This window comes from Herpailurus yagouaroundi, unplaced genomic scaffold (genome assembly GCF_014898765.1).
Source record: "Herpailurus yagouaroundi ecotype Mexico unplaced genomic scaffold, PumYag 164, whole genome shotgun sequence".
Taxonomy (NCBI): Eukaryota; Metazoa; Chordata; class Mammalia; order Carnivora; family Felidae; genus Herpailurus; species Herpailurus yagouaroundi.
In genome coordinates, this window is record NW_024412405.1 from 10,894,041 (window position 1) to 10,913,644 (window position 19,604).

Sequence of the window (19,604 nt, forward strand, 5' to 3'; positions counted from 1 at the left end):
CAGAATTCTCTCTCCACCAACCCCTTCTGCTTAAAGGAGGCAGTCTGTTTCTTCTGGCTAGCACAGGTTTGTGGGATTAAAAGCACACTCCAGATTATTCTATTGTCTTCTGTTGTTCCAGTGTGGAACCTCTGTTGACACCTTTGGAATAGCCAGTCACGATTCCAGATGCTTGTAGCTGTGAGGCTCGGACACTCTCCCTTTGGGCTTCCCTAACTTAATCCTGTCACATATCAGCAAACAACCCCCCAGAAAGGACAAGAGGCAAAGTTTAACTGTCATACCACTGTTCATTACTTCTCACTCCATCATTCTCTTCATTGGGAAGTCCAGAATCTTCCCCAATAAGACAGCTAACAAAGACCCAAGCTTGCTTCTTCCACTACTGCCCTTTGCCTTATCTTTCTTCAGTCAGTGTTAGTAAGTGGAGGCCAGCTCCTGGGTGACCCCAGGGTTTCATTTGCTGAACATAATGGAGTGAATACATTGCATCTTGAATAAGGTGGACAGCTCTCCTCTGAATGACCAGTCAGAGCCTCAAGTTCCTTTTGTCTTCCTTCCTTCCTTGCTGTCTTCAATGTCTTCTCTGTTCAGCTGGCAGAGAAGAGCACAGAACTCCCTCCATGCCTGAGGGTTATGGTCAGGGCCAAAAGCAGCACACCTCACTTCAACACACATTTCACCAGCAAGACCTTGGCCTCCCGAGGCAGGTGGGAGAATGCAACAGGTGGCTCAGTGATGTGTCCTGCAGAAAAACAGGATGAGTGTGGTTACAATCAGCCATCACTGCTACACTATCCAGTGTGCCTTCCCTTAGGATTCTGCCCTATATTCAAGTAGATTCATGAAGTGATCCAAGTACTGCTAACGTACAAACAGCGAAAGCATTTCCTCTTTCATCCAGGTAAAATAATGCCTTAAGTCCATTAAGACGCACATACTCAAAAGGCCTAATACAGCTGAACTATAATACCTATTTCTATGTTTCCAACAAATATGGCTATCTAATACAGATTTTACATCAGTATGAAAATTTCTACATTTTCAGAGCTACTGACTGTAAACATTATTCATGCTCTGATGGTTATAAAATGCATCTTTGCCCAATCAAAGTACATTATCAATTATGTTAATAGTGAGGATTTCAGTAAGTGGCAGAGCAGAAGAGACACCACCTGTGTCTCCAGACATTCCAGGAACTTCGATAAACCTGAGAAAACATAACAAGGAACATGGCATAAAGGTCACGATGTATCAAATTAGCTAACAAAGGAGGTAATAAAGAACTGATGCGTTAATCCACAAGCTCAGGTAAGCCAAGAAGGGTTAGTTTAGATTCCCACTGAATAGAGGCCGAAAAGATGACAACAACATTTCAAGATGAAACCTACGAGGAATTTGCAGGACTCAGTATATTAATAATGGCTTAAGAGCATTGTGATTTTACACTCTCTGCTCATACCCAGACCTGGCTAAGGATAGAAGTACAAAGAGGATAAAGAACTTGTCCAAGGTCACCCTAAAATAAATGGGGAAGCTAAGATTCATGTCAAGGCAGCATGGCCCCAAATTCCTTGCTTTTCACCAGGATGTCAGACAGCCTCACCCACTCAAAGCTGGGCTCCCATGGGCTCAGAAAGACAAACTGGAAGAGGCCAAGAGGCCAAATATATCATGGGGCCTCTATTTGATACACCACAGCACAGCCAACAGGAATAATGTTGCAGATGAATGTGTAGGGTTACTATGAAAACTTAACTGCAATATATTTTAACTGAAAAAGTGGGCTATGGAAGAGTGAAAACTGTACGATCACATATATGCATAGGAAAAAAAACCTGGAAATATAAATGCCAAAATGTCAATTGTGTTTATCTTTGGGTTATTGTAGGTAAGTTTATCCACGCTTTTTAAGTTAAAGGGATATCATTGGTGTAAGAAGGCTTTTTATTCTAAGGAATTTCACTGCAATCCAAAGAGAAGTAATATTGGTATTCACTAAACTAGTGGAAATAAGAATGGAGATGAGGCCCAAGCGGGATGGGGAAACCCATAGACAATTCTGCATCTTGATGCTGGGGGCCGACAAGGTGCTGGCCCATGGACAGAAACTGGGAAGCTGGGAGGACGCAAGGCTGAAGGTTGAAGGTGACTTTAACTAGGTTAGACTTTGAAGTTCCGTTGATATATCCCAAGTGTATACACATTATACCCAGGAAAGGGGTTTAGGTTCAAAACATGACAATCACAGGCAAAGAAACAAAGATAAAACAAAAAGAATAAAGACAGAAAATGAGTGAAAATCTTCTTACTCATGTTTTAGTTTTAAAGTCTTTTAAAAACAATGTTATTGGAGATATAATTCACATACTGCACAATTCACCCACTCGGAGTGTACAATTCAATAGTTTTTAGCATATCCAGAGTTTTACAATTGTCAGGCTTAGAACATTTTTTTAAATGTTTATTTATTTTGAGAGAGAGAGAGAGACAGAGAGCACGAACGGGGGAGGGGCAGGGAGCGAGGGAGAGAGAGAGAGAGAGAGGGAGAGAGAATCCCAAGCAGTGGAGCCTGATGTGGGGCTTGATCCCGTGAAACGTGAGATCATGACCTGAGCTGAAATCAAGAGTTGGATGCTCAACTGACTGAGCCATCCAGATGCCCCAGGCTTAGAGCATTTTTATCACTTCAAAAAGAAACATTATCTTTTAAGTTTCACCCTTATACTCCTGACACCCCCATCGCAAAACAACCACAAAACTACTTTCTGCCTTATAGAGTTCCTTGTTTTTGACTCTTATATGAATGGAATCATCTAACATGTGATCATTAGTGGCTGACTTCTTTAATTTAGCATAATGTTTTCGAGGTTCATCCATGTTGTAGCGTAGGTCAGTGCTTCATTCCTTTGTAGGACTGAAAAATATTCCATTGCATGGATACACCATATTTTATTGATGTAATTTATTCATCCACTATGAACATTTGGATCATTTCCACCTTTTGGCTATTATAATTAATGCTATTTACAATAATAATGACATAAACATTCATGTACAAGTTTCATGTAGATATCTGTGTTCATTTCTCTTGGATAAATACCTAGGGGTGGAATTTCTGGGTCCTCAAGTAATTCTTTGTTTGATTGTTTGAGGACCTGTTTTCCAAAGTGGCTGTAGCATTTTCCAATCACAGCAGCAGTGTGTAAGGGTTCTAGTAGGAGGATTCCAATTTCTGCACAACCTCGTCAAAGTTTATTTGATTTTTGATGATAGCCTTCTTAGTGGATGGCACGTGTTATCCCATCATGGTTTTGACTTGCATTTTCTGGCTGAATAATGACACTGAGCATCTTTTCATGTTCTCATTGGCCATTTGTATGTCTTCCTTGAAGGAATATCTGTTCAGATCCTTTGCCTACTTGCAAATGTTTCTAGCATGAACTTTTACCACTCATCTCTGCAGTCCTTGTCCCTGTTTGCTGGATAGCTGCCCACATCACTGTTATCACATAAAAACCTCTGTTATTCAGGGTGCCTAGGTGGCTCAGTCGGTTAAGCTTCTGACTCTTGATTTTGGCTTAGGTCATCATCTCATGGTTTGTGGGAGGGACCACTCACCAGGCTCTTTGCGGACAGCGTGGAGCCTGCTTGGGACTCTGTCTCTCTCCCCTCTCTCTGCCCATTCCCTGCTTATGTGCAAACGCTGTCTTGCTCTCTCTCTCTCAAAAATAAGTAAATAAATATTTTTTAAAAAACCTGTTATTCTAGGTTAAAATGTGCTTTCTTATCTTTTATCTTTTTGGAGTTCATTTTCCGACCAGGCTCCCCCTGACCTGTTTTCTTCTATTTTAGGAGGATTGTAACGGCATATTCAGAATTAACGTAAGCGTGTCCAAGAACTTAAATTTAAAATTAAGACCTGGAGAGAAAAAGCCTGGATTTTGGGTGCCCCGTGTTTGGTAAGCATTTCAGAAAAAGATCCTGAAGAATGTGATATTTATCAGTATAAGGTTTTAAATCAATAAAATTTGGCATGAAAAGTAATTTTGCCAGAGGTGCTAAAATGATTTTAAATAATACAAGCCAAAGCCCTGAATTACAACAGGATGCAAAAATACAGTAAATGAGAGAGCAAGTGGTACACTGAGTCCCATGTTGTTTCATGTAACTAATGGATTATCACCCCTCTATTTTTCTAATACTTTGAAGTATGTAACTCGATTCGCATGGCATTAAAAATTAGTGAGGCTTAAAAGACAAAGATTTTCTATCAAATTAAAACCAAACTCGTCCTGAGTTTATATCTTTAAGGGAGAATCTGATATCCTCATAACAGTTGTATAGAAGCCCAAATCAGAAAGCTGTTTCAATTTTAAAACGCATTTACATGGAAGGATTTCCATTATCGAAACGCCGGAAAGGAGTAATCAGTAAAACAAATGATTATATCTAACTTTCTCTTTAAAATTCATTTTTCCTGAAAATGAGTTTTCAAAGCACTTACATCAAAGCTAGAAGTGCCTAGTACCTTCTTTTTCATCCATTTTACTGATGGCAATGAATGAAATCTCTCAGTGGGCTTCATTGATGAACTAAGTGTCCTATTAACTTCATTTGTCCTTTTAAATAGTCATCTGTTTTCTTTTTTTTTTTTTCATTTTACCTCTTAGAATAACAAGTGAACCACAGCAAAGACTCTGCTTTTGTCACAATTGATGTTTTCTAGGAAATGTCAAAACTCTTTAAAAGAAATTGCATTTCACCCAGTTGCACCCTTAGGACCCATTGCTACCAGCTTTGGCATTTCACTGTTGTGAAATTCACTTTTAAAAACAATTCAGTACAACTTATACTGGGTTTTTATTTTTTTCAATACCAAAGAATTATGAAAAAAAAAAAAAAGATGAATTTGACTGTGTGGCTTCAGCTGGAGCAGGAAGTACATAACACACAAAGATATCCTTATCCCAGTGCTAACTATAAAAGAAGTCTAATTTATATTAAAATAAAATATGAAAGAAACATAAAAAGTTTATTTTTTGTGAGGTGAAAATGCATTATTATACCATAAATAATTTGTTTATATCAAGACATCAAATGGGTCTTCTTTTTCCTGCTGTTTTGGAATTTTGGCAAAAGCTTCAAAGCTGAGGTCACTAAGAGATAAAATTTCATTATATTCCAAAGAAAGCAACATTGCCAGTCCCAGCTGAACTTCCTAAAAGATTATCCACCTCCATCACCCAGCTCCAGGAAAAGAAAACACCAAATACTCAGAGACAGCATCGTGAAATTGAGTGAATTCAGTAGACGGTGCTGTGGTCGCTCCTGCTTTACTATGGGAAGAGGTCAAGGGTGCTTGTCTCCCCAGCTGAGTGAGTCCTCATGGGGACTGCGTGATATCAGAGATTGATGAGGCAAGAAGAGACACTCATGTAGGCAAGCGCTCTTCACCACCTGACAGGGGAGTTATCAGTGTTGGAGGCTCCAAATCATCACTGCCTCGGGCCAGTGATCTGAGCCATCGTGATGGAACTCTGTTCCAAAGGGCTATGTGCTGGAGGGGGGTGCTCCTATTGGAGAGGCTGTGGGGATGTTTCCAGGAATGGGAACTGAGAGTCATCTGAAGACTACTCTCAGCAGGAATGACACAATGGGGCACCCTCGTGCTGGAGGATGTTTCAGAATCTAGTGTATTAATAGAAAATTTGAGGTATAATAAAGTCAACAGATCGAAGGACAATTGTCATTGAAGAGCTGGTTTGTTACTCATAGTTCCCACTATGGGGCAAACCACACCACAGAAGGCCACACAGGGAAGCCCCAGGGTCAGTCATGAGGCAGAGGGAAAAAGGGAACTGTGGACCAGAGCTTTTATTGTGGTTTCCTTGAGTTGGAATGGGTGAGTCAGGGCAAGCAGGCTTAGCATTAGCTAGTTGAGTAACTTCAATGGGCTCTGAGACACAGGGCTCTCCCTAGTGGTCTGCTACCTGGTGATCAGGGCAGGTGGATAGTGGCCCAAAGGGTGGAAGCCTGATAAAGGAGGTACTTGGGGCTGTAGGCTCTGGGTTGGTTGGTCTGTATTTGAAAAGCAAGCCCTAGGGGCTCCTGGGTGGCTCAGTCGGGTAAGTGTCCAACTTCAGCTCAGGTCACGATCTCGCGGTTCACGAGTTCAAGCCTGGCATTGAACTCTGTGCTGACAGCTCAGAGCCTGGACCCTGCTTTAGATTCTGTGTGTTTCTCTCTCTCTCTCTCTCTCTCTCTCTCTCTGCCTCTCCCCCACTTGCGCTCGGTCTCTCTCTCCAAAGGTAAATAAACATTAAATTTTTTTTTGAAAAAAAGAAAAGCAAGCCCTAGAAAGGACTCTTCCAAGGAGGTGGGAAGGTGATGAGAGAGGCAAGAGGCCAAGGCAGGGTGATTCAGGCATTTTATCAGGTTGTCCAGAGCAAAGTGTGTCCAACACATGCATGGAGGACAGACATTAAAGTATCAAGTGTACGGAAATTAGGAACATGGCAGGCAGTGGGTTCCATGAAAGAATAGTTGCTATGACCAGAGCAACAGTGGCCAGCAGTATGAGATATGTGGAATTTAACCTCATTTCTCTACGTCCAACTGCATCCCACTGCCATCTTGTTAAGAATCAGATGGTGGCCTGAAGAGGAGGAGGGAACAGAGTGGTCAGCCCTCTTCTTCCCTCCTCAAACCACGGGTCAGGCTGAGAGGCTGAGGATAGGGTCTTTAAACGGGTTATGGGAACAAGGGTTTGATGTAGAACAAAGTGGACTTTTCAGAATGAGACTCATATAACTGAAAGTGACAAAAAAAGCTTTGGGATCTCCAAGATGTCAGGAAGGGAGCTAGAACCCACTGGAAGGCAGTGTTGGGAGAAAAGTAAACCTGTTGCCAGTTGTACCCTCTGACATTCAGCTTGTTCCATAAAAATCCAAATTAACTGAAATGCAATGTTTCATGTAAGTTATTATTTGGGGTTTCAAGTTCAATGGCACTTTAAAAGCATAAGCTGATAGGGGGGCATCACTTGAACACCATAACAATAATGCTTGTCCATTTGTCCAGAATACCATGACTTGGGTTAGTTTTGGTAAAATAAAAATCTTTTGTCAAATAAACACCAGCTATAACTATGATAATTTTTACATTTTCCTTTGTTAGTAAGCTCATCAAGAGTTAGCAGCCAAGATGTTATAGTTTTATATTGGCAAATTTATGATTAAGAAAATAACATATCTGGAGAACTGGCATTAGGGAATGCTTTGATAATTATAATTAGGAAGGCTATAAATATGCACTACCTAATTCAGGTGATAGTCAGGCTTCCATATTCTCTGTTCAGATGAGTACATTCATCTTCTTCTGAATCACTCAGACTTGATGAGATAAAAATTACCTTGGTAAAAAGTATAAAATATATATATTACAAATATTATGTGTTTTGTTTTAAGCAGAGGTCTGGGACATAGGAAAATGGGATGCATAAGAGATATCAAAAAAAAGTATTCAGTTTCAATAGATATATTCATTGAGTGCTTACTATTCTCCAGACATTACGCTATTACTGGGGACAAGCTATGGCCCCCAATCCCTAGGAGCTTGAAATGTAATAAAGAACAGGAGATAATATTACAAATAATGTAATATGATTTGTTAAAGGCTTTGATGCTACATAAATAAGCCCCTTAGCTCACTGGAAGCTTACCTGGAGTTGACTTCTAGGTAATTTTAAATTATAGTGTGATACATTCTAGGCAGAAGATCAGATTTTTGTTGAGTCTACAGCTCAAACAATTTGAATATGCTCTTTAAGGAGAAGAATATAAATCTATCTCACTTTTGTAAGTTTAACAGAAACATGACTACTTCCAGCATCTTGGAAGGGCCATTTTGGATAGTGTTGCCCCCCGTATTTCTACATCCAAGGGCTCAGGCTGAGCTCCTCTCCTCCTGGGGGCTCCTTCTTCCCAAAGGAGCAACCCTCCTTATCGCAATCTTGGGACCTTGGGGCACTTTTCACGGGGAGGTAGAAGATTAACAAAACTGTAAGGTTAGAACCAATGTCTTAGTTTTCTCAATTGGATGGACAAGATTATGATATTTTTAAAATTTTTTAATTGACTGGAAAAGATTATATACAACATTATATACATATATTATTATATATTATATATATATATATATATATATATATATATATATGATTATATACAGGCTTCCAGATCAAGGAAGGGTGACAGGAAAATTACAACAATGGATTAGGCTTGGGATTTATTGAAGTCCTCTGTAGTTATAGGTAAAGTTTAAAACTTTCCAATTTTAGTAGCATGAACATAGCATGAACATCTTAGATGATTAAAACTGATACTTATTTTTTTAATGTGATGTACTCTTCCAACTATTTAAGTCTATGAGTCTCCATTTTATTTTTCTTGGTTTAGCCTAAAAGTGTATTTTTAACATATTCTAACTTCTAAAGGATGTGGAACATGAAAGTACTTTGGGATGCTGCATATTCAGCTAAAAAAGCACTTTTACATAAAGAAAATGGATGGGTAAGAAAGTTCAACATCGGATCCGAGAGCTGGCCTGCTTAGCTTAAAAAAAATCCTTATTCAAGAAAACTGTGGCATCTGCAGAATCCTTACAGCTTCTGTCTGCTGTAAAATATATTAAATTTAATTGAAACCCCAAAGGAAGAAATGGTGGAAAAATCCAAGAGAATATGCTTATACTTTCATATGTAAAAAATATAAATCAGAACCCCAAAATAGGAATTTCTGAGTGGGGCTTTTGCACTATGTGGAAAACGTTTCTACCGATCATCCTTAAACCTTAGGAGCAAGTCAGTTTAGTTGTATGGTTTCTTATTAGATCCCCATCTATTTAATGCTTTTAAAAAAGAAAACTTATAAAGGTGTATTGCATGATTGTTTCTATGATGTTAAAATTATATATATATATATATATATATATATATATATATATATATAGTGGTAGAGGGGCACCTGGGTGGCTCAGTTGGTTAAGTGGGCGACTCTTGATCTCACCTCAGGTCTTCATCTCAGGGTCATGAGTTCAAGTCCCGCATTGGGCTCTGTGCTGTACACGAAGCCTACTTTAAAAAAAAAAAGGTGTAGAAAAATACTAACCCAGATTTTCTCCAGAGTATCACCTTCTGTGAAGGTTAAATTTTGATAAATGAGCTAATAGGAAAAAAAATGATCAAAATATAATTTGGCCATGCTTCTATAGGCCCACTTTTTTTAGTAGTCCTGGGACCAATTCTCCATCAAACTCAGGAAATACAGTGATAGTCATGACTTTGCAGTGTGTAGTTGTCTAGGTCTTGTAATTATTTTAAATAGTCTAATAAGAGGAAAAAGGAAAACAGTGAAATCTTCTATGGACAAGAAAAATGTTAGACAAGACCCATAATGACTAAGGGAGATGTAATATATTAAAAAAAAAAATCACTTTCTTTCGTGGGAAGAAAAAAGTAAAAACACGTTAGTAAAAAACAAGAAACGCAATACGCCCCCTCAAAAAAAAAAAAGCAAAAACAAAAACAAACAAACAAAAAATAATAGTGGAGCCAAAGTGTTTTAAATACCAGCAATCAAGTGTGGATGTAGACAGCATACTGCAATGTTGGGGGCTACAAGAAGTCTCTGTTGAGAACACCCAGAGTTAGTGAGAGAAAAAAAAATCCAACTGGGAGAAAATGATCTGGAAACATGTAGACTACCAGCAAACACCTCTGGCCGCTCAGGGACTTCCAAATGCATCACTACTTTACAAAGTGATGTTCCCATGATGTCACAGAATTAAAGAAAGTGGCTAGATTCTACTCTTTTTATACTTGCTATATTAACATCAGGAATTGTAATTTATCCTTTAGAGAAGTTTTCAATTTTAAAACTATTGCAAAATTCATATCCAAACTCCAGCGCCCCTTTGTGAGAATATGCTATGCAGTTTATAACCAGAAAGCATACTTCCAGCCCTCCATATAATCAGGACGAGCCAGAAACGTCAAGGAACCTCTAGAGCCAGAACTTGAATTGTTGTGTTTTGTTGTTCGTTAAGAACACCCCATGATTACCTAATAATTAATTAAATTTTAAGAAATAATAACATATTCATGCACTTTTCTGATTTAGCAAATGAATGCCAGCTAGCACGCCTTCCAAATGCTAAGTACACCCCGCACCCAAGATTGGAAAGAACTACAGATATTTGCCTTAGGGTGCTTCTCATCGGAATTTCACAGAACATTCTTCTTTCTGACTTGCAGGGCAAATCCTCGGAATTTTAATTTTGACAATGTGGGAAATGCCATGCTGGCATTGTTTGAAGTTCTGTCCCTGAAAGGCTGGGTGGAAGTGAGGGATGTTATTATTCATCGTGTGGGGCCGGTAAGCAAGCACACGGAATCCTTTGAATGTGTCAACAGCTGCTCTCATTTGCTTTGATGAATAACCGTATTTTTCATTTATACAGATGCACGGGATCTACATTCATGTGTTTGTATTCCTGGGTTGCATGATTGGACTGACCCTTTTTGTTGGAGTAGTTATTGCTAATTTCAATGAAAACAAGGTAAGAATTCTTGGTTTGAATACCGCAGGGTTTATTCTTTTCTAGCCACTTGCTTTGAGCTCTCTTTTTCTCACACGGCATGAAGTCGCATTAAACCATAATGTGACTGGTGTAAATAATCTCTATAACTATTTTACAAGCTACCTCATCGCTGCCTTTCAGGCACATTATTTAAGAGCACAGTTCTCTCGCGAAATTTCCCCTTTTGGTGATGGTGTCATTAATTCGCTGACAACTGAAAGGCACATCTCCTATTGTTCAAATTGAAAGGATGTGCAGCAAGTTATTAAAATACAATAGCTGAACTAACTGTGCACTGATTGCAGGTAATATTACTTTCACACAATGTAAATTGGATGCTTCTTTGTAACGCTATAGGTGAACTCAGAATTTTGATGGGGCTGGGGTGCAGTAGAAATGTTAAATCCTAATTCATTGAATATAAAGAAGATTTTCTAATTTCATATAAAAACTTTACGTACTTTATGAACTCGGGAAGCATGCTGAGTTCAGAGCAACTCTAACAATCACTATAAGAGCTCCCGAACGGGAAAGCAGCAAGTGTGGTTTCCTGTCAAAGAGTGAGTTTGGGAGAGAACATTCTATGTCGTTCTTCTGTCCATGGCTGATGTGCACTCTAGTATGTAAGGATCTGTCTTCTGGAATCATAATTGAAGTGCATACAGCTTTTTTAAAAAATTTTTTATGTTTTTTTTATTTTTGAGAGAGAGAGACAGAATGCAAGTGGGGGAAGGGGCAGAGAGAGAGGGAGACACAGAATCCAAAGCAGGCTCCAGGCTCCAAACTGTCAGCACAGAGCTTGATGGTGGGCTCAAACTCACGAACCGTGAGATCATGACCTGAGCCAAAGTCAGACATTTAACCCAGGTACCCTGGTGGATACAGCTTTTGAGCACTTACTACATACTAAGGTTTACATATGCCATTTTAAGTTCCCACAACTCTGAAATGCACAGTGGAAGAAAACACAGAGCTTACGGAGGTGACATGACTTGTCTGGGGCTTTTAAGGTGTAGAAAATGGGGTCACAATTCAGAAGTGGTGCCCACTCTGCAGAGTCTGAAATTCTTCCGAGAATATAAAAATGTCACTCTGCACTGAATTAAAGCTAGGTATGACCCTCCTGTGATTCATTACCAGGACAGGATCGCATGCAAGCACATCCGAGCCCACTGGCTAGGGCAGCTGCACCTGGGACTGTATCATTCACACACACCTCCACTCCCCGGGCTCTGCATGTGTGGTTCCAGCTACCCAGTTGATGGCCACCATTGATGTGTGCCTAATGAGGATGTTATTTGGTGCGGGCTTTCAAAGGGTGTGGCTTAAAAATCTCCACTTTGGGCCCCAACACTACTCCAACCCACAGAAACATGGGATTTTAGAATAAGAAAGGATAGAGAGAGATCATATTGCCCAGCCCCCTATTTTACTGTAACACATTCATAAATGAGTGTCTCTAAGCCCTAAAGTGTGTTCAATTTGATACCAAGCAGAAGGAGGAAGATGGGTCTCTTCAGATGCCATTGAGCCTTGGCACTGGAGCAGACAACGGAGATTCCTGAACAAGAGCAGAAGCCAGTCAGCCAAGTAGAGAGCTTAGGTCCTCTGAGCAGACACCTGATTTCAGGAGAATCAGGTCCTATGGCAGCTCACAAATCAGCGACATAAATGCAGCAACATAGAATGTTCAGCAACCAGAGACAAATATATAATCAATTGCAGCTCTTGAGTTTGGAGGCCTGGCTGAAGTAAGACGAGTATCAGGAGGCCTACTCACAGTACTGGTTGTATTAATGTGCTGAGGGAAGAAAGAAGCATCTTGGCCTTGAGAAGGGGAACACGGACTTAAGCTCAAGTGGGTGCTGGGTGCTTACAGAAAGAGGAAAAGTAGAAGAAAACATGACAAACCTGATTATTATTTTTTTTTTTAATTTTTTTTTTCAACGTTTATTTATTTTTGGGACAGAGAGAGACAGAGCATGAACGGGGGAGGAGCAGAGAGAGAGGGAGACATAGAATCGGAAACAGGCTCCAGGCTCTGAGCCATCAGCCCAGAGCCCGACGCGGGGCTCGAACTCACGGACCGCGAGATCGTGACCTGGCTGAAGTCGGACGCTTAACCGACTGCGCCACCCAGGCGCCCCAAACCTGATTATTTAATTGATAATGCAAATTTATGAGTTATATGAACCATTTAGGAGGGATTTTTTTTTCCCCAGTAAGCTTTTCAGGTGGTAGCACATGAGCTGCTGTATAACCACATTTATTGATTTATTATTTAGTCATTCAACAGATTTCTTTGAGAACTTCACTGGGGCCAGACCCGGGAACATAAAAACTAAACACACAAACTAAACACTAAACACATAAAGATTTCTGCCCTCATGGAGCTCACATTCTAATGGTCAAACCCAAAAGTATGTAAATAGATTTCCAAATATATAGGCAATAGGGAAATATAAAGATACGGGAGATAGGGCAAGCTTTGGGGGCAACATTTGCACAATTCTGAATTATGCAAATTTATGTCTTCCCTGGAAAATGGAACCTTGTTTCAAAAAGTTCAAAGTTTATACTAGTAATATATATATATTTAATTTCTCAATTATGAGATAACACTTTGATTAATAAACTTAATGTCACAATAATAAACTTCCAGAGGTTTTCTGATATTAATGATCAGATGATACCACCACGCTTATTATTCTTTTGGCTCATTTCAGAGCTCAACTTTCTAAAATATTTTGTTTTGTATAATAAAGAAATAATATCAATATCTCTAGCACCCAGAGAACCTAAAATATTTGTTGGCAGATAGTAAGAAAAATGGCTTAGCAATATCAATATCAGAAAAATTAGTTTAAAACAAATATCATTATTAGGAATAAACAGTGTAATTAGATAATTGCAGAAGAAATGAATTACCAACAAAGTATAGAACTCCTGAACCCTAAAATATATGAAGCAAAAATTAACCAAATTATTTTTAAAAGCCAGCAAGTCCAAAATCATAGTGAAAGATATTAACATATATCCCCAAGAAACTCATAAATCAGAAAAAAAAGAAAATATGAGATTTGGCACAATACAAACATTTGATCTACTGGACATATGAATAACCCAGAGTCCAGCAATTTTCAAGTATAAAATGTACTGCCCAAAGGTCATAAAAAATAGTTACCAAAATATCGGTAATGTACAGAACATATTCTCTACAATAATAAAAAAAGATAACAAAAGATTCCTCAGATGTTGGAAATATTAAGACAACATTCTAAATAATTTATGAGTAACAGAAGAAATTAGAATAGAAACTCTTAAGACATTTAGATAAATCATTTATAAAAATCACATATAAAAGCTCACAAGATATAGATAAATCAATTAGAGAAATTTGTAACTTTAAGTGTATGTTCAAGAAAATTCAAAGGTTAATTAGTAATATGTCAGATGTCCAAATCAATAAATTATAATAAGATCAACAAAGTAAAATGGAAGAAAGTAAAAAAGATAAGGACAGAAATTAATGATATAGAAAACAAAGATATTATAAAAGATTCAAGAATGACAAAAGCTTATTCTTTAAAAAAAATTAAATTGACAAACCTCTCTCAAGGCTAAGCATGAACAAAAGTATGGAAAAGGAAAGTAAACAAGCTATGGTGAGTCAAACAGGATGGGTAATGTTACAGAGATAGAAAGTTAGATTTAGAACAGAGCTAAAAGCCCCAGGAAGACCAGGTATATATAAAGGAGAAGTAGCATGACAAATCAGTGGAGGGGGTGAGACCATCAATAAGAGGTGCTGGGGTCATTGTCTAGATATAAGAAATTAAACAGATTTCTACCTCACAGCATACTCAGAAATGAATTCCAGAAGGATGAAAGACCTAGCTGTGAAAAGCCATTTTCAGCCTTGTAGAATTTATTTTTGACCCTGGAGGAGTTGTGGATTTCTTGACTTTAACCATAAAGTGGAATTCATAAAAAGAGAAATTTACAGATTAGATTACATTAAAATAAAAAGTTTCTGAGACATAAGAGACTTGATAAGGCAAAAAAAAATTTTTTTAGAAAGCAAGCTAAGACTAAGAGAAAATATTTACAATTCACATAACTGACAGAAGATTAATATCCAGAATATATTAAGAATTTCTATAAAACCTCTAAAAGTAAATATCCAAATACAAAAATGAGCAAAGAATATGAACAGGCAATTCACATAGGAAGATACAAGAATCATCACCTCTATTTACTCATATAAAAAACATTTCATCTCATTGATATTAAAACTAAAGTGGACACATTTCCCACCCATCATGGCCAAATTAAAATATCTAACAATATCAAGTACTGGCAAGAATATTAGGACATTGGAACACTTGGAGATGGCTAGCAGCAAATTTCCTTGGTTGTTTCTCTTTGGACAGCAACTTCACAATATCTGGTAAACATAAAGATGTGTAAATTCCTAAACCCCAGCAATTCCTCTCCTAGAGATTTGCTATTAAGGAAATCTCGTAGGTATTCACCATGAGACTATAGACATGTACTTATTGCAGCATTTTTATACTACATAAACCTAAAGCAAATAACTTCTGATATATTTGTACAGTGGGATACTCTATGAGCAGTTAAACCAACTAGATCTGGTATCTAGTGGTATGCAAGACATAGTGTTCAATGAAGATAAAAACTAACTGCATTAAGAAGCCCATATTGAATACCATTTATATCACTTTTTAAAATTCAAAACAAATATGTTCTTATGTATTGATATATACACAAACAGCAAAAGTCTGAAAGCAGTGGGGAGGACACATCCTTAAAGGACAGTCTTCAGCTCTGTAGAAAGAAGGGAAGAATGGGAGTGGGGTGGGGGTTCAGTTTCTTAAACTATATTTCTGCCTTTATAAATTAGCGTATAAATAATGTATACATTTCTGCCTTTATAAATTAGTGTATAAATAATGTATAATTTGTATACATTATACATATACAAATAATTTCATGTATAAATACATGAAATGTCATGTAATATAGTTATATGCATTTTAATAAAGTACTCATATATATATATGGTAAAGAATATCTGATCTCACTCAGCCATTTGTCACAGCATTAATACTTAAAGATTCAAATTCTGTGATTTCATACTGCTTAAAAATAGTTTTGCAATTGAGGCACCTGGGTGGCCTAGTCAGTTGAGTGTCTGGTTCCTGATCTCGGCTCAGGTCATGATCTCACAATTTGTGAGATTAAGCCCCATGTTGGGCTCTGTGCTGACAACGTGGCACCTGCTTGGGATTGTCTCTCTCCCACTCCGTCTCTTCCCCTCCCTCACTCACCTTCTGTCTCTCTCAGAATAAATAAATAAAAAGTTTTGCGACAGTGTATAGCAGAATGATTTTTTTTAAAGACACAATCAGATTGACAAGCTACAATTTTACTGCAGCCTTCCCCACAAAATGAAGGGAAACTAACCACTATTAGAGTGGGTATCCCTTTTTGAAAATTTGATTGTGTAGGGAACCTTCTTTAGATGTTCCCAAACCTGAAATTTATACATGTTCGAAGATACCAGTTGAAGGCTGCTGGATCTTCTCTGAGGCTTGTGGCCACCCTTTTTGGGACCCCTCTAAAGACCGAATTTGAGAATTGTGACCACGTCTATCGAACCACCATGGTATTTGAAGAATATCTTTATCATATACTCCCAAATTAGTCCTGTTGGTATCACCACCGCCCCATTTGCAATGACCTTGGTGTGGAGTAGACGACATAAGGCCTTTTTCTGCTTTCCTTTGTTTATTAAGGGGACAGCTCTGCTGACTGTAGATCAGAGAAGATGGGAAGATCTGAAGAGCCGACTGAAGATAGCACAGCCTCTTCATCTCCCACCTCGCCCGGGTATCAAAGATGCTCTGATTTTATTCATGTTGGGCACCAGTGTTCGTGATTCCCCAGGAGTCTAAGATTTCAATTAAAATAATAATCGTGAGGCCACTAGGCGGTTGTGCATAAGTTAATATAGAAACAGGCTCCAAACTACAGATCTCTCCATAGGCTATTAAAATCAACCACCCAAAGGCTGTGCTTCAGTGCTCTCAGGATAAGCCCTAATGAAAAAATGAATTTTTAAATAAAATATATTTGTGCTTCGCTCTTAAACATATGAGTGAAATGTATTAAACTGACAGAAATTGAATGATGCGGTTCTCCTTCCAATACAGACGGCGTCATGCACCGTCGTCTTAAATATTCAGAACCAGCCATTCCTGCAAAACACTACACAATAGATTGAACTATAGGGGGAAAAAGGTAATGAGTTTTAAAATGAGCATTAAAGGAAATGAAAGACAAGAAAGTAAATGTGACCTATGTCTGAAATGCCCTTGCCTCAACCTTTCTTTTGCAGATAATGATGGTTTTAGAGCTAAGATGTATGACATTACCCAGCATCCATTCTTTAAGAGGACAATTGCATTGCTTGTCCTGGCCCAGTCAGTGCTGCTGTCCGTCAAGGTACTTTATTTCACAGTGAAGCTCTGAGAAGGACTTTTTCGTTCATTGGTGCATCCAAGAATATTGCAAGGGGCCATATCCATTCACAGTCTACGTTCTTTAGTATAAAAAATTAAAATTCATAGTCATGTTCAAATGAGAAAAGGAGGGGAAGGTCTTTATGTGTCTGATGGATATGGACAAAGACCTGGATGCTGTTTCTCTTACAGTGGGATGTGGAGGACCCAGTGACCGTTCCTTTGGCAACAATGTCAGTTGTTTTCACCTTCATCTTTGTTCTAGAGGTACGGTAATGAGCCAGCTGGCTCTGGGGGCTGTGGTGCACATTGTAAAGTAAAACAGTGCCCTCCTTTGATAGCACTGACTTTCAGCTCTGTGTTCCATTGCTTTTGAAGTCTTTTTTGGGGAGAGGGGTAGCGTGCTCTTAGGGTATTTTCCTTTTTAGGCCGTTGTGCTTAACTTGAACAAAGATTTCACTTTATATTTCAGATTTTTCTAACCACAGGAATTGCTAACTGCTGTTGATTGTTGTATCTGAATGTTGGCCTGTCTGGTTATGTGAGTTCAAATATTTGTAGCGAACTGCACAAACCACTGTAATTCAGGGACTCAAATTGCAATGTGGTGGCGAAGGGAATTGGCCCAGACAAGATTATTTTAATATATAGTCCACATAATATCACTTTCCAGCACAATCTTCTTTGAAATACAAGCAGATTCTTATTTCACCCTGTACTGGTTGATGTTTCCCAAAATCTATGGTCTTTTACTTGAGGAAGAAAAATGTCTTGCTCTCAGAACTAGTCATAAAACAAGGAGAAAAGAGCATGGAGATACATATTTGTAACCTATCCTACTTTAAAATTTAGATAGTGGATCAATCTATATCTATATCTCTGTCTATCTATCTGTCCTATCATCTATCATCTCTTAGTAATAAATTCTCTCTTTGGTTTCTACATCCTCTAAAAATGTGTGCCTCAATGGGGTGCCTGGGTGGCTTAGTCAGTTGAGCATCAGACTCTTGATTTCAGCTCAGGTCATGATCTCATGGTTCATGAGTTCAAGCCCCATGTCAGGCTTTGCGCTGACAGCTCTCCCCTCTCTCCCTCTCTCTCTCTCTCTCTGTCTGCCCCTCCCCTGTTCTCGTTCCCTCTCTCTTTCCCCCCTCTCTCTCTTTCTCTCTCTCAAAAATAAATAAACATTAAAGAAAATTTTACATTAATTTAAAATGATGTAAAATTATGTGCCTCAAGTTAACGCATTTCTATATATGTTGAACACTCAGCCTCTATTTACTGTCTACATTATTTTCCCCCAGGTTACAATGAAGATCATAGCAATGTCACCTGCCGGCTTCTGGCAAAGCAGAAGAAACCGATACGATCTGCTGGTGACATCGCTTGGCGTGGTCTGGGTGGTACTTCACTTTGCCCTCCTGGTATGCATGTAATAAAAGTTTATTTTAGCTAATAACTTCAGTTCAGGTAACCCTGTTTCCAGTCTCATTTCACTCTGTGTCAGCCTACCCTCAGGTGTCTGATTAACCTCCCTACATCCAGCTTTGACCGTGATAGGCCCTCAGACATGCTTGCATGTACATTCCCCTACACTCTTCACACAAACAAAATCTGGCCCCTCAGATTCCTAGAGTGTGCAAATCAGAAGGAGAAACTTGAAAATGTCTGGTTTAACTCTCATTTTCCCAAAGGATGAAAATAAGAGAGAGAGAGAAAAAAAAATGGAAACAGAGATTACGAGACCTGCCTAAATTCACATGCAAGCTGGTATCAGAAAACTCAAACCCAGTCTCTTGAATTGAAATGTAGCATCAATGCGACTACATTATAATCAGTATTTCACAGTGGGACTCTCAGGCACTTTAGAAAGCCTTATTTTCTATTAAACATCCAGCAGCCTTTTCTCTAAAGCATATCGTTCTTTGTGTTTATACCTGAGTTCTCGCTAGCTTGCCTAAAATGCCTTGAGCTTCTCCAACTTCCATTTAGTCTGAGGTCCAGCTCAAAACCTACACCCGTGGGTATGCCTGATTAAGATCTAGAGCCGTGTTGTCCAATAGGAATAAAATGTGACCACGGATGCAATTTCAAATTGCCTAGGAGCCACATTAAAAAAATTAAAAAGGAACAGATGTTGTGGTGCCTGGGTGGTTCAGTCAGTTGAGCGCCCAACCCTTGATTTTGGCTCAGGACATGATCTCAACAGTTCATGGGATGAAGCCCTGCATTGGGCTCTGTGCTGAGAGTGGGGAGCCTGCTTAGGATTCTCTCTCCCTCTCTATCTGCCCCTCCACCACTTGCATGGGCTCTCTCTCTCTCTCAAAATAAATAAATACTTTTTTTAAAGGAACAGATGGCATGAATTTAATAATGTATTTTAACCTACCATATCTAACGTACTATCATTTCAATATG

The 19,604-nt window shown here is 38.7% G+C and overlaps 1 protein-coding gene across 5 annotated transcripts in view; it reads left to right on the plus strand.

Annotated features, from left to right (window-relative positions):
* NALCN (sodium leak channel, non-selective) overlaps nucleotides 1-19,604 on the plus strand; it is a 300,559-nt gene that overhangs the window by 262,980 nt on the left and 17,975 nt on the right. For all 5 annotated transcript variants that reach the window (XM_040487132.1, XM_040487128.1, XM_040487129.1 and 2 more), the window contains 7 exons: nucleotides 3,856-3,962; nucleotides 10,316-10,436; nucleotides 10,522-10,620; nucleotides 16,461-16,554; nucleotides 17,063-17,169; nucleotides 17,379-17,453; nucleotides 18,491-18,610. In XM_040487132.1, the coding sequence (XP_040343066.1) occupies nucleotides 3,856-3,962; nucleotides 10,316-10,436; nucleotides 10,522-10,620; nucleotides 16,461-16,554; nucleotides 17,063-17,169; nucleotides 17,379-17,453; nucleotides 18,491-18,610 (723 nt within the window). The remainder of the gene's footprint in view (nucleotides 1-3,855; nucleotides 3,963-10,315; nucleotides 10,437-10,521; nucleotides 10,621-16,460; nucleotides 16,555-17,062; nucleotides 17,170-17,378; nucleotides 17,454-18,490; nucleotides 18,611-19,604) is intronic.